At 41.4% G+C, this 14,951-nt stretch overlaps 1 protein-coding gene across 6 annotated transcripts in view; it reads left to right on the forward strand.

The window, feature by feature from the left end:
• Positions 1-14,951, forward strand: part of HMCN1 (hemicentin 1) — a 183,331-nt gene that overhangs the window by 43,938 nt on the left and 124,442 nt on the right. For all 6 annotated transcript variants that reach the window (XR_011904486.1, XM_072343169.1, XM_072343164.1 and 3 more), the window contains exons 7-10: positions 2,599-2,719; positions 3,216-3,479; positions 3,656-3,800; positions 8,027-8,148. Coding sequence is in view for 5 of the 6 variants with exons in the window: in XM_072343169.1 (XP_072199270.1) it covers positions 2,599-2,719; positions 3,216-3,479; positions 3,656-3,800; positions 8,027-8,148 (652 nt within the window). In the remaining variant the exon portion in view is untranslated. The remainder of the gene's footprint in view (positions 1-2,598; positions 2,720-3,215; positions 3,480-3,655; positions 3,801-8,026; positions 8,149-14,951) is intronic.

The raw sequence follows: 14,951 nt of genomic DNA on the forward strand, positions 1-14,951 counted from the left end.
CAGCAGCTTAAGCAGTACCCTACCTCTAAAAACCCTCTGCTAAATCATATCCCTGAGCACCACATCCAAACGGCTCTTAAACACATCCAGGGATGGCGATTCAACCACCTCCCTGGGGAGCCCATTCCAGTCCCTAACTACCCTTTCTGTAAAGAAGTTCTTCCTAATATCCAACCTAAACTTGCCCTGGCGCAACTTGAGACCATTTCCCCTTGTCCTGTCACATGCCACTAGTGAGAAGAGACCTGCCCCACTCTCACTGTAAGAACCTTTCAGGCTCTCTTCCAGTACCTGAGCAGTGCCACAGAATCTTGTAAGATTAAATTACTGTTTGTGTGGTTGAGAAGAGTGATGGGAGGGGGAAGACAGTCCTGTAGTAGCTGATTCATAGGAGCATAATGTCAAATCGCTCCATAATTTCTTCTCAGTGGGGATGTAACTTAAATCTCAGTTCAGCTGCATATCTCTATCACTGTAAATATAAATATATAATAAATAAATAAATATATTATATATATTATAAATAAATATAAATATAACAGTGCAGTTAAAAATCTATTTATTAGTTTAGCTTGTTTTTCTTTCCACTGTAAACTGTTTTAAGATAAGAGGTTTTTGCTGGGTTTTTTTGTTTGTTTTATTTTTTGGTTGTTAGTAACTTTGCTTGTATTCAAGCAAGACCAGTGTTTTTTTTCAAGCATTTGTTTCTAGATCTATACATTTTGGAAAACTTCATGTTGTGCTGTTTGCAAGATGATATTTATTTTTTCTGATTCATTTGACATAAATGTTTGCTTTCTGCACTGTGCTGGAAGCACGTCCATCTTTTTGATCTTATTTCGGCCATCCAGGAAAGAAGGAAAACAATAACATAATTCCACTGATACTTGATAATATTGAAAAGAGATTAGAAAAGTACTTACTGGAAAGCAGTCCTTTGGGATAAAGTTTATCGTTAAGTGTTTGCACAGCACTGAGAGCTTCTAGGCACATTTATTGTTTAGTGATAACATTTTATAAGGTTGTTCTAGCTCTAAAACTTGAAGTGTCCAAAAGTCTGAATAATTTCTAAAGGTAAATAATTTCCCCATACATTGCTTTTTTGTGAATTATATACTTAGCTTTAGTCACTGTTCTTTTTTTTTTTTTTTTTTTTTGTTTGTTTGTTTGTTTGCTCTATGATATTGAAGGTATGACTAAAAATTTAGGAAAAACCTTGTGAGAAATGTAATTGTGCTGTAAATTCCTAATACAGATGCACAAGAGTGTGAAAAGAATTTTGTCACTGAATTTATCTAATGCAATTTTAACTGCCAATTAATGCCTGACAACGCAAGTTGCTTGACAGTCTGAAATATTTATATTCTTAGCAGCTGGTTTATATAAAAAGCTTTATTAGTGATTTTCTGAGGTGAAAGGCTAAACAAATAGGAGCAAACAGGTGGTTTTAAGCAGATAGACAGCAATTTGTCAGTGTCTAAACAGCTCTCCCCGGCTGTTAGTTATGAAAAACAACGGCTTAATTTAATATTAACATGCAGCTGTGTTGGAGAGGCTTACTGACTGAAGGAATTATGTATTTTAAGGCTTTATTAGATGATGGTCTCATGATAGATAAGTCCTGATAATGTTACTTTAATAATGGTTTTCTTTATGTTGTATGTCTCATAGGTTGCATTGTCTCTGAACAAAAAATTTGAGTAGATTCTACTAAATTCAGATTAGATCTTGGCATTGTAGAGATCACTCTTCACAGCCATTCAAGTCTTATGATTTTTTTTTCCTGCTGCTCTGGATGATATTGTCCATGGCTTTGTCTGTTAAGCTTTTGTAACATCTAATGCTATGCTCAGCACAGCAGTTTTTCCTAACAGCTGGGCAGTGTGAAAGTAGGTGAGGACAAAAGCCTTATGTTCTTTTTATTCTTCAGCATGCAATGATAAAAAAATAACTCATTCCTCAGTCCTACAATTATTTTGATTTGCCTTGCACAGAAGAATAAAGCTTGCAGAAAGAGCTACTTCTGCATCCTTAGATCTGTGACTAGGACCCTGGATGGGAAAGAGGAGTGCGTCTAACATGCTGCACTGATGGAGGCTGCTCTGTACATGCCACTTTGGAATATGGAATATTTGTGATGTCTGCATATAACTCACAGATAAAAGTAGTTATGCATATGTTCTAAAAATTGAGCTTACTAATAAATAAAAAGATAAAATACATTATTGTAGCACTGGAAGTAAATTATTTATGTTAATGACCAGCAGAAAATATGTGCTGATTTTTCCAATGACATCTGTTTCATTTCCTGTTTTGTATTACACTTCACAAAAGTCATAATCTAAACTTCCAGAAATGTTATTCAGTTACTGTCAGTGGCGTGTTAAAGTAATTGTTGGTCTTTTGTGTTTGCATTGTGGGTTACCTAAGGCAAAATCAGCTGCCTCTTTTTGCAGGTCCTGCAGTTATTGGTATGAGTGTCCAAAAGTAGAGCATTATTAAATGCCTTTTTCATATAATTCTTGACATAAGCCTCCTATGAATTCTTTGTACTGACCTCAGTGTACGGTTCAGAAACTTCAACTGTTGCCTTTTCAGACATCGAGCAGTGGAAGGCACTCTGTTCGGATCACGGGTCTCAGCACTATTGAATTTCGAGCTGGGTTTTCCAAGAAGCCAACGTTAGACTTCAAGAAAACATCCAGCAGACCAGTGAAAGGTTTATATTCATTTTATTCTATGCTAAGCAATGAAAGCTTTTGGGAGTATGAGGAACCAAAAATAAAGTAGGATGATCTTTCTAGTGAACTTGGATAAATTTGAGGCTAATACTGTTAGCTTTTTTAAAAAAAAAATAAAATAAAAATAAAAAAAATTGTCACACATATTCTGTGGTTTTTGCTATGAATGCCTTGTAATTTGCTTTTGATAGTTTTGGAGCCTAAGAGAAAGTCTTGGGCCACGGAGAGCAGTTAACTCAGAGTCTGCTATTTCAGGAACACCTGTTGGAAAATAGTAATTTAAGCTCTAACCAGTGCTGTGTCTCCTGACAGCTAATAAGCAGAGGACATTCTAGAGCAGCTTATTTTCCTGCTACTTTGTAAGTAAAGGTTAAAACTGAATGGTGCATTCTCGGGATGGTGGGCAATTCCACATAGAATTTATTGGAATTTGTTTATTTAAACACTTGAAATAGCATATTTCTGTTTTTCTAGGGATTCCTACCTTTGTGCTGCTAAATACCACAGGGATCCTTCTTCCAGCCAGAATAGACCGTCTTGAGCTTCTGAGTATTTCAGGGGAACCTATTAAGACCTTGCCTGTGAAATACTATCCTGACCAAAAGCCGTATGGATTATGGAACATTTCTGACTTTATTCCGCCAGACGAAGCTTTTTTTCTTAAAATAATGGGCTACGATAAGGATGGTTATCCTTTTCAGAGAGTTTCAAGTGTTTCATTTTCTAGTATTACGCCTGGTAAGAGATGTTAACTTGAATTGAATGTAATTACGTCTTATCTGAGTTGTGAAGGACAAAATAGTTTTATTTGCTATTAAATATGGCTTAATCAGAATTTGAATTATCTTTTAATGAAAAGATGAGGCATGTTAATAACTGTTAATAATCTTTTTGGAAATGTTTACTTTCCTCAGGTGCTCCAAAAGTTACAATGTCCAACAAGACTCCGGGATATTACTTACAGCCAGGGTCTGTTCTGTGCCATGTAGAAAGTCTTATACCTTTTACTCAACACTTTACTAAAAATGGAGTAAAACTAGGAGTGGATCAGTTACTCAAGTAAGTAGTGACTTTTTTCCCTATCCTATTTTACTTCTTATTTGTATCCTGTGATTTCTCTTTACAGTTACATACTTGACATCCTATTATTTCTATAGCATTTCATTAGGGATGCTGAATTCTGTGTATTGAGGCCAAAATAGATAAATTCTGAAGCTTTCCTGTACGTTGTCAGCAGTACAAAATGTTACAGATTATTATTATTACTATTGTTACTGTGATTGTAGTTTTTATTATGATCTACCACTTATGATCAGTAAGCTGTGCAACATACTTGAGACTTTAGTAGTCACGTAACTTCTTTGCATTCTTAGTTGTCAAACTACACACTTCTACTCCCTGCTTTTTGCATATCTAGCACCTTAACAAACAGAATGTGTTTAACAAAATATATCTCAAGCTAAATGTTACTGATCGCAGATACAGAGTACAATTTCTCTTCACTTACCTGCATTTTACCGGTAGGAGGTTCTGAATGGCCTCTGCTCAGTTTACTGGAGTAGTAGTAGTATTGCTCTCCACTGAGGTTCGTTTGGTTTGGTGACAAGGTGTCATTTTTTGCTAAAATGTTCCTCTACGTATTTTAAAAAGTAAATAGCTGATAAGTTGAATATTGTAGTTCTACTATGACAGTTGTCTGTGTGAAAGTACCATTAGAGTGAATGAAAGTTAAGGGTTTTTTTGAAGTTAACATACTTTTAAAAATACCGATTCTGGAAGTGCTGTCTGCTTCAATTACAAGTGCTAATTTGAATTAGTAATATCTTGGGGGAAAAAAAAGTGAAATTTCTCTAAAATTTTTAAAGTTTTTCTTTTCTTAGATTTCTGTGTCCTGATGCATTCTGATTTAGGAAACAAAGCCCATTAATTAGCACCTTATGCACTGAATCACAGGCTTAGGTTGGAAGGGACCATACAAATTGTCTTCCGATCTCCCTGCCATGAGCTGGTTGTCTCCCACTAGATGAGGCTGCCAAGGGCCCCATCCAATCTGGCTTTTAAGGCCTCCAGGGATAAGGTATGCCCAACATCTCTGGGCAGCCTGTGACAGTGCCTTACTGCTCTCTATGTAAATCATTTCTTCATAACATTTAACCTATTTTTTTTTTTTTTCCTTTTTTAGTTTAAAACCATTTCCCCCTTGTCCTGTCACTATCAGACTGTAAAAAGTTGATCCTCCTGCTATTCATATGCTCCCTTCAGGTACTGGAAAGCCACAATGAAGCCTCCCTGTTGCCTTCTCTTCTCCAAGCTAAACAAGCCCAACTCTCTCAGTCTTTCTTCATGGGAGAGGTGCTTCAGCCCTCTTCATCTTAGTGGCCCTCAAACAGCTCTGCATCTTTCTTGTGCTGGTGCCTCAGGTCTGCTCACAGTATTCCAGGTAGAGTTTCACCAGGGCAGAGCAGAAGGGAACAGTCCCCTCCCTGCCTTGCTGATGCAGTCTGGGACACAGCTGGCATTTCTGGTTGCAAGCACACACTGCTGGCTTGCATCCAGCTTTTCATCCTCGAGGACAAAATGTGGGAAGTCAGTGAGAAACGAGAGCTAATATCGTCAAAATCCATCCTGTGATATAAATGACACCAACAACTCCACAAAGGGAGCAAAACTAATAAGCGAAACTCTAACAAGAAAGGCAGTGTGCAAAAATCATTGATTCTGCTAGTTGTTGTGGTTATTGGCCAAGGCTGATGTTTGGTTTGGTAAGCCAGGTGAAATGTATTCTGCCTAGCTGTGTGCATTAGTAGTGTGACAGGAGAAAGCTTCTTTGGCAGTAGCTCATTTGTGTGAACCCTAGCTTGCTGCTGCTCCTTGCTTCCTGGGTAGGAGATATTGGACAGCATGGGATGGCTTTTGATGGGAAGGAGCTAAGGTTAGTCACAACATGATTAAGTGCTGTGCTCCCTGTCAGTGCTTTTCACAGGAACTGATAACCAGGATGTGATTTGGTCTTTAGAGCTTGGCTAAGGGAGTGCGTTAGTGTTTTCTGAACAGAGTAGCTAAGCAACTTGATCAGGAAATTGTGTGTACTGGCACAAGTGGAGTAAATGCAGTGGCAAACTATTGGGGTGTGTGTGTGTATATACACACACACACACACACACACACACAGGTATAAATGACATGATGCTGCAGAAGGTGCTGATTTTTCACAGTAAGAGCTGCTGAAAACACTTGTGTATAGTAACTGCCTGGGTGCACATCAGGTGCCTTGAGATGTGTGCTATTCATTGCTGCTATTTAGGTGGCTGTAGACCACCACAGGTCTGTGTTTCTCAGGAAATCTCAGGGATTTCCACTCTGGGCGTATTCCCTTTTATGCTTCTGTTCTTAAAACTCCTGTGTTCTACATTTTGTATACAGCAAAAGTTAGGAATAATAAAGGATTGGATCACATAATTTCACTTCTGACATACTTTTCACAAAGAAGAGAAGTTTCTCACTTTTTACTTGGAAGAAGTACTATTTTATTCTTCAGTTCTGGCAATGCTGCCATTCCAGTTTGTCAGAATTACTCTACTAGGCGTCATAGTTTTGATGTATAATATGTTAGATTATCTAGAATTGGTATGAAGTATGAGTACATACAGGAAGCCACCTAAAATAACCACTATTCTCATTTGTATTGTAACCTACAGATTGGGTTGTCTTCTACAGCATTCAGCTCTCAATTATATTTGAAGTTGTTTTCTCTTCCTTTCTATATTTTTTGAGAGTTGATATCACTTTGCCTCCATCTTGTTTGTCTGAATAAAGGAATCATTAACTTGCTGTTTTACCATGGTGTGGAAATTCTTGCTAAAGCTATATTAGATTTTCTTATGGCCATTGGTTTTGTTTGTAAACCATAGCAACTGGCCACGGGGAGCTCTGGGGCACAGCAGCTGAACCACTGTTTAGTTCATTTGTGTCATCATCTATGTCTCTGCAAATGTTTTTATACAAAAAGTAGGTTTGAATCTTAAGAAGCTTTAAGAGCATTTGCTGGTTTTACTACCAGTCAACTTTTTTTTTTTTTTTCTTCTTGACTTTAACATTATGTATGACAAATACATAATACTATTACCCATCAGCTTTGCCCCTGCGCAATTTATGGGAGGAAAAATTCTGTATGTTTCTTGGGATTCATGTTTTATTATTTTGCCCACACCTATTCTGTACTTTACAGTTTGTATTTTACTCTTAGATCCATTGGTTCTGTCTTTATAGTTGTTGCTTGGTTTATTTTTGTGTGGGTAGGCAATAAAGTTGCAAAAAACTGAGGTGGTGTTTTTAGAGCCTGTCACAACCTCTTCTGTCCCAGCTGTACCTCTGAAGTTAATGTATCTTTGTATGGATACTTCACTGCTAAATTTCAGCTGTTTGAAGTGGAGGTACACCCTGCAGTTTGGAAGGCAGAAAAAGCTGATTGGATATAGTCACCTGGAAGCAGGTAGGGTAGGTGCTACCCTCTCCATTCTGCAAACCTAATAGTGTGTTTGCAGATAGAGAGGGGAGACTTGATTTCATTTGCATAGCTCATACCTGTATCTGAAAATCTGGCTAGTAAGAGCCACAAGAGTGGTACTGCATACTCGTTCTACATGAAGCTGATGGGTTTTAGAGAAAAACAGCATCTTGAGTAGAGAATACAGCAAGAAGGTATGACTGCAAATAGTGCCTTACTTTAGCAACTGTTGACATAAATTAAAGGCTTCTTAGAATGTTTCAGTTAAACATCTTCAGCAAAAACTTGTGTTTCTTAATTGTAAGGTGGAATGATACAAAGATGGTAACAGATATTCAAAAAGTTATTTATAAGGAAAGACTCACCAATATGGATGCCTTCACTGGGAAATGCTGTGGCAGTCTCCACCAAGGAGCAATCTCCAAGAGATGCTGCCTTAGTGGTGGTCAGCCCTTAAATGAGATCTAGAGGAGGTGGAGTTGAGCTCCACTCCTTCCAGGAGCACAGCTAAATTACTCTCATCTGTGCTCCCACAGCTGACCTGACACTTGCCTCAGCTGTGATTACCAATTTCCCATACACTTGATACTTCTAAAAAGTATGTAATGCTAATATTTATCGTTTAAATAAAATCCATAAAGCTAGATCTAGTTTAATTCAGTAGAGGATCCGTTTTTCCTCTTAGTGTGAAATACTATCCCTGTGGTCAGGAAACCATGTTCACATACCTCCTGATTCCTTCAGGAAGTTTAGTGAATATACCTTTTTCTTTCTCCAGAGAATCATCAAGTATAAGCTGGGATATTAACCAAGTCTCCTTGTCTGATGAAGGTTTCTATGAATGTATTGCAACCAGTGCTGCAGGAACTGGACGTGCACAGACTTTTCTGGATGTATCAGGTGGGTACTAGTTCATTCTGTATCTAAACATGATAATTTGTTGTGCTGGAATATTTAACAGAGAGAAGTAGCACTTGGTGCCAATAAAAAGATATTATTTAAAATACTTTGAACTGGAAGCATGTTCTTTTCCTGCTCATGTACACAACTGATTTTGAGTATTAATATGAGATTTGCTTTGTAGCAACTATTTTTGCATGTTTGGCCTTCTATGATGGCATAATTAAGTTAATGGGTGAAGATAGGGCTGCTGATGTTATCTATCTGGACTTCAGTAAGGCCTTTGACATGGTCCCCCATAACATCCTTCTTTCCAAACTGGAAAGATCTGGATTTGATCAGTGGTTTGTTGGATGGACAAGAAACTGGTTGTGAGATTGTACCCAGAGAGTGGCAATCACTAGCTTGATGTCCAGATGGAGATTAGTGACCAGAGGTGTTGCTCAGGGGCCAGTATTGGAACAGATGATCTTTAACATCATAATCAGTGACATTGACAGTGGGATCAAGTGCACCCTCAGTAAGTTTGTGGATGACGCCAAAGGATGTCTGAGGAACAGGATGCCGTCCAGAGAGACTCTTTGAGCCAAGAGGTTCAAAAAAACCCAAGTGCAAGGTCTTTCACTTAAGTCGTGGCAACCCCCACTCTCAGTACAAGCTTGGAGATGTAAGTATCATAGTATCATAGTATCGTGCGAGTTGGAAGGGACCTTAGAGATCATCGAGTCCAACTCCCGGGATTCGAGCCCTCTAGTGTAGCAGAGCGGCAATTTTACTCCTTGCGCCACAAGTACAGCCCTGCCTAATAAGAACGGGGGGTACTGGTGGATAGGAAGCTGGGCATGAGCCAGCAGCACTTACAGCCCAGAAAACCAACTGTATCCTGGCCACATCAAAAGAAGCATGGCCAGTATGCGTTGGAAGATGGTCCTGCCCCTCTGTGCTGGTGAGACCTCACCTGGAGTACTGCATCCAGATGTGGAGCCCTCAGCACAGGAGAGACATGGACCTGTTCGAGTGCATCCAGAGGAAGGCCACAAAAATAATCCAAGGGATGAAACATCATCCCTGTGAGGACAGGCTGAGAGAGATGGTGCTTTTCAGCCTGGAGAAGAGAAGGACCTGAGAGCAGCCCTTCAGTATCTAAAGGAGAGCTGTGAGAAAGAAGGGGACAGACTCTTCGGCAGGGTCTGTTGTGAATAGCACAAGGTGAAATGGTTTCAAACTTTAGGAAGGAAGAATTTAGGTTGGTTATAAGAAAAAAGTCTTCTACAGTGAGAGTGCTAACGTACTGGAACAGGTTGCCCAGAGAGCTGGTGAATGCCCTGTCCCTGGAGAGGCCTGGACCAGGCTCTGTTCAACCTGATCTAGCTCTGGATGTCCGTGTTCATTGCAGGGAAGTTGAAGTAGGTGTCCTTTAAGGATCCCTTCCAACTGAAACAATTTTATGATTCTACACGGAAGGGTAAATTATTGCGCTTGAGTAGATAAGACACTGGAACAGAGCCCTAGTGGCAGTGAAACTAGTTATAACTCATAGCAGCAGCTTGAATTCAGCCCTAAGCTTTTCTGTAAGTGTTTGAAATGGTGACTGTCTTTTTTTTCTTCCTTCTGCATTAGCTAATTGAGGCTAGCTATCCGGAGTTGCAGAACCACAAAACCATTTGGGTTGGAGAGACCTTTGCACATTAACTACTTTACTCACAGCTCATACCAGAGCTGGCTTCCATGCTTGATCACATTTGCCAGGGTCTTGTCTAGTCAAACAGTGGATGTTGCCAAGGACACAGATTTCTCAAGCTCTGTGGGCAGCCTTTTCAGTAGTTAATTGCTCCCACTAGGAAAACACATAACAGTCTAGTTGTAGTTTCCCATGTCGAATATGACAACCGTGGATGCTTGTCTTCTGTGCTCCAGGAAGACTCAGATTGTTTTCTCTAGTACAGCCCTTTCAGTAGCTGAAGGCAGTGACTTGTAAATCCCTTCACCTTGTTTTTTTCCAGAAACACAGCATGACAACATGGGGAAAAAACCCAGCCTGACATCACTGATTCTATGAAAGGGAAAGTTTGCAGAGAAATAGCTCTCTTATACTGGGAGATAGATCTGAGAAGAGGATCATTGTTTTAGTCACATGAAGTACTCAAGTAGAACAGAACAGTAACATCAGTACTTATTTGAGTCCTGGCTGAGTGCTAGTTCATTAATTATCTGACAGAATTCTTCTACTGAACAGGATATTGTCATTTTCTTGTTTCAAACCGTATTTTAGAGTACAGGCAGCTATATTCTGTCTCAGAAACTGTGCATTAGGATTCTTGGTCAGGGTTTTCAGCTATTCTCTTCCTTACAGAGGGAACTGAATGAAAAAGAATCCTAACTTTTCTCTTGTGACACTGGTAGCACTTGAGAATCAAGGGGGAATAAGTGGGGGAAATTATGGCATCATCTCATTTACAAAGCACTGTGAAATCCATTTGCGAGTGACACAATGCATACATGAGCAATTAGCTCTCTTGACTATCAGAGGAGTAATGTGAGGGAGATGCTTTTGAAAGCCTTGTATGCAAATAATTGAAAGACAATCTGAAACTTCTTTATGGAGACAACCTTCTCAATTTTCCTTAGTTTGCCCAGCTGGCAGACAGCACATCACAGATTATCAGTTTTGCCAGCTGCTGGGTAAAACGTACTGGAACTCTGTCAACACTTGAGCTTGTCTTTCTCATTAGTGTTAAATCTTAAAAATGTCAAATGGCTTGTTAGCTTGTGCAGGAACATAAACTAAATTCCTGGTAGTCAGAGCACCTTGCTTAAGAGCTTGACCAGGGGATTGCAGTGCACAGTGTTGTTGTAAGAGACTGTTGTGTGCTGAAAGATATGGACTGACATACAAAAGATAGGGATTTTAGTCTGTTTTTCTCTTATTTTTCTGAGTTTCTTTCAGTAGCGTACTTGTGGATATTCCTGTGGGAAACACTAAACACTTGTCTTTTCTTCCCCAAAACCCCCTTAAGCCCCTAAGGTGCAAGAGTGAAACTCCAGTTCCAATAAGCTCTCCTCTGCATTTGTTAACACACACTGTATTGGTAATAAGAGCATGGTTGCTGGGGACTGTATGTTTTGGGAAGCAGAGCTGCACACCCAGACGTGCAGTGTATGAGGGATTTGTTGGTATGCAGTGAGCTAGCTGAAGGCTTGTGAACCTCGCTTGAGACCCCACAGGAGACTTCAGTGAAGAAAAGTTTGTGTTGGCTCTGAGCTGAGGAGCAACTTTCACCCTTGTGAAATACAGATATGTTTTCTTTTCTCTTAGGCTTGCTTTACTTAGGATAATTCATTTTTTGCTTTTACTGATAAAGACTTTGTCTTGCTCTTACAGCTGTCTCATTTCCATTAAAGCACCTCTATCAGAACATTATTCATTGCAAATTTTTCTTTGCAAGAATTAGTTTGGGGAGAAAAAGAAAACAAATAGAATTTATATATACAATATGTCTAATTTTTACAGTGTAACCCCTCATGCATTCCATAAATATATATGGAATGTATGCATTGTATAGCATTGTATAGCATTGTATAGCATTTCCTCCTTTATGAGTGATATCCCAAGCAGTATCAAGACAACAGCTTCTATTTTTAACGTCTATGTTTTCAAAGCTAAATTCCAGTGTAAAGTTATTGCAGCTGCATCCTTCTAGGAGCATGATTAAAAACATACAGTTGAGTAGAGCAAAAAGCAAACAATAACAAATAGTGGAAATTAAAACATATTATATGTACAGATTGGAAGAAGATTAAAATTATCCAAATTGAGCCTGGGAACTGCTGAGCAATGTTCTGCCAGCTGCTGGGGCCTAGTCTGCTGTATGCAGGTGTTCGGAGGGCTGTAGCACGGCCACAAGGAACTTCAGCAGAGCTGTTGTGTGAGCCTTCTGTCATGCATAGCAGCTAGGTTGCTCCTGCTGCTGGTAGGGGCTGGAGCTCACTAGTGAGAGCACACACTGCTGTATGGTTGCAGGTATGCGACACTTAAATATCCCTGATACTGCTCCTCTGTCTACCTCATGCCCCTTCCCTGAAGCTGGTTAGTGAACCTGCCTGTCACACACCTGTTTTGGGGAAGATGCTGGTTCCCCCCATGCCTGATGTTGGGCACATAATCATGACCTGCAGCTTCGTTCCAACCATTAGTACTGTGAGCTGTCTGCTTGCTCCAGGCCCCGCCAGTAGCAGGCTTTTGGGACATGCATAGTTCCTGCTCCAGCAGCTTGCAGCTATGACCCTTACCTGCTCCAGCAGTTGGCACGGTGTGCACAGTCTCCCAAGCAGCTGGTGTCACAAGGTGAGGATGCCTGTACCCTGCTCAGACTCCTGGGCCTGGCACCCTGCCTGTTTACACCTGCTCCAGCAAGAGTGGGTGTGTGAGAAAGAGAGTGAGACCACAGAATGAAGATTTAGTGAGAAGATAGGGCAGGCTTAGTGATCACGTGCAGGGTTCCATAAGGCAAGCACACTGACTACTGATCTTTGATATGTGACAGACCCCGTCTGTATCTTTTTGTGTACTCCTGCCTTTCTTCTTCCATTTTTTGGACTGCTGTTTCTCTCTCCTCTCCCATCCAAATAACCCAGGTTTGCATTGTTTTCAGTTGCCAAGTCTACATTGGTTCCTCTTTTAAATGATGCCCTTGGCTTTTTAATAGCCCATCAGTTAGCATGCCTGTCTATTGCTGCCAGATGTTGCTTATCTCTCAGAGCTGTGTCTGTCCTATGCTTACTGCCCTGCCTCTCCTTTTTTTTTTTTCTTTGATAAAGTCCTCAGTCAGATGAACTTGAAGGTGAGAACAACTGCTCTCTTCTTGCACCCCTAGAAACAATCAGGAGAGGAACATAATGATGATTCTTCTACAGCTGCTGATGACAGGAATTCATTGTCTCCATTAGAAGACCACGCTAGCAACATTATTTTCCCTCTCTAGTATGCACACCTGTTTGAAAACCACACTAAATCACAACTAAAGTGTAACTTGAATTCCATCTTTTGTGATTGCACTTCAGTCAAAGGTCAGACTTAGAGATCTGCTGCTGTTATCTTCTGTGGGGCTGCAGTCTCATGTTGGCTTGTCCTGGTGCAGTATTAGATCAAAGAGCAGTACTATATCTTCTCTCATACGTCTAATATTTGATCCTGGCTCAGAGAGTGGTGGTGAATGGAGTTAAATCCAGCTGGTGACAAGTCACTAGTGATGTTCCCTAGGAGTGGATATTGGGGCCCATCCTATTTAATACCCTTACAGATGTTTTGGATGAGGGGATTGAGTGCACCCTCATTAAGTTTGCAGATGACACCAAGCTGGAAGGAAGTGCTGATCTGCCTAAGGGTAGGAAGGCCCTACAGAGTGATCTGGACATCCTGGATTGCTGAGTTAGGACCAGTGGAGATGAGCTTCAATAAGACCAAGTGTCAGGTCCTGCATTTCAATTACAAAATCCTTGTGCATTGCTACAGGCTTGGGGCAGAGTGACTGGAAGACTATGCAGAGGAAGAGGATCTGGGGATGTTAGTTGGCAGATGGCTGAACATAGCAGTATGCTCTGGTAGCCAAGAAGGCCAGTGGCATCCTGGCTTTTATCAGAAATAGCATAGTCAGAAGGACTAGGGAAGTGTTTGTACTCCTGAAACTGGCACTGGTGAGGCTGCACTTCAAGTGTTGTGCTCAGTTGCAGATGACACCAAGCTGGAAGGAAGTGCTGATCTGCCTAAGGGTAGGAAGGCCCTATGGAGCACAAGTGTTGTGCTCAGTTTTTTGGACTCGGAGCCGTCACAGACCGATCAGCAGTGACTGACCGCGTGGTTCAAGGGGGATCTCAGGCGGTTCCTTCAAGCAGGGAACCCCCTGCTAGAGGAGCAGCTTGGCAGCTCTCACGGGAGCTGATGCAGCTGCTGACGCAGCACGTGGGTGTTGCCTGGCAATGTCGGGAGATTTAAATGGGCACAGGGAAGGCAGCAACTAGTCGCTGCCCACCAGAGATGGACAGGAGGGGTCAGTGTGCACCTCATGACTTCCTGTTTCAGTGCTGGTAAGTCTTCTGCTTCGACATGGTTGCTCCCCGGCGGAAGGCTGCTGCCAGAAATACTGAGGAGGCCCAGTCAAGGGTCCCATGCTCTCAGAAATGGGAGGCAGCAACCAAAAAGACTGCGGAGACCCAGACTGAGCTCCTAACCCGAGATGCTGGTGTGCAGGTCTCTGGCTGTAATGAGTGCCAGAGCCTGGCCCTTTCAGTGCTCGGTGAGGGAGGTAGTGATTGTGTTTGCTGCGATCAGGTTAACTACTCAGTCTCATAGTTGACCTGGAGGAGGAGGTGGAGAGGCTGAGGACTATAAAAGAGTGTGAGAGGGAGATTGACTGGTGGTGTCAGTCCCTCTCAGCCTCAGGTTCTCGGCACACAGCCGAGGCTCCTCATGGAGAACGTCAGCCCCTGCCACCTTACAAACAGGTGGTAAAGGGGAACCAGCCAGCTGTCAGTGCTGCAGTGTGCCCCCTGTCCTCTCTTCCCCCTAGCAGCAATTTGAGAAGGGAGGAGGAGTGGAAACAGGTACCTGCTTGGCGGAGGGGGCATCCCCCATCCTGACCATCCCTGTCTCCCCAGGTGACTCTGCATAACAGGTTTGAGGCCCTGGATTTTGAGGGGGGGACGAGTGAGAGTGTGGAGACAGGTTCACCCATAAGGTTGCCTCAGGCGAAGCGGTTGCCCCCAAGCCTCAAGACTGCTTCTACCCATAAGGACAGAAGGGTGAT

This window comes from Excalfactoria chinensis, chromosome 8, assembly GCF_039878825.1.
Source record: "Excalfactoria chinensis isolate bCotChi1 chromosome 8, bCotChi1.hap2, whole genome shotgun sequence".
Lineage (NCBI taxonomy): Eukaryota > Metazoa > Chordata > Aves > Galliformes > Phasianidae > Excalfactoria > Excalfactoria chinensis.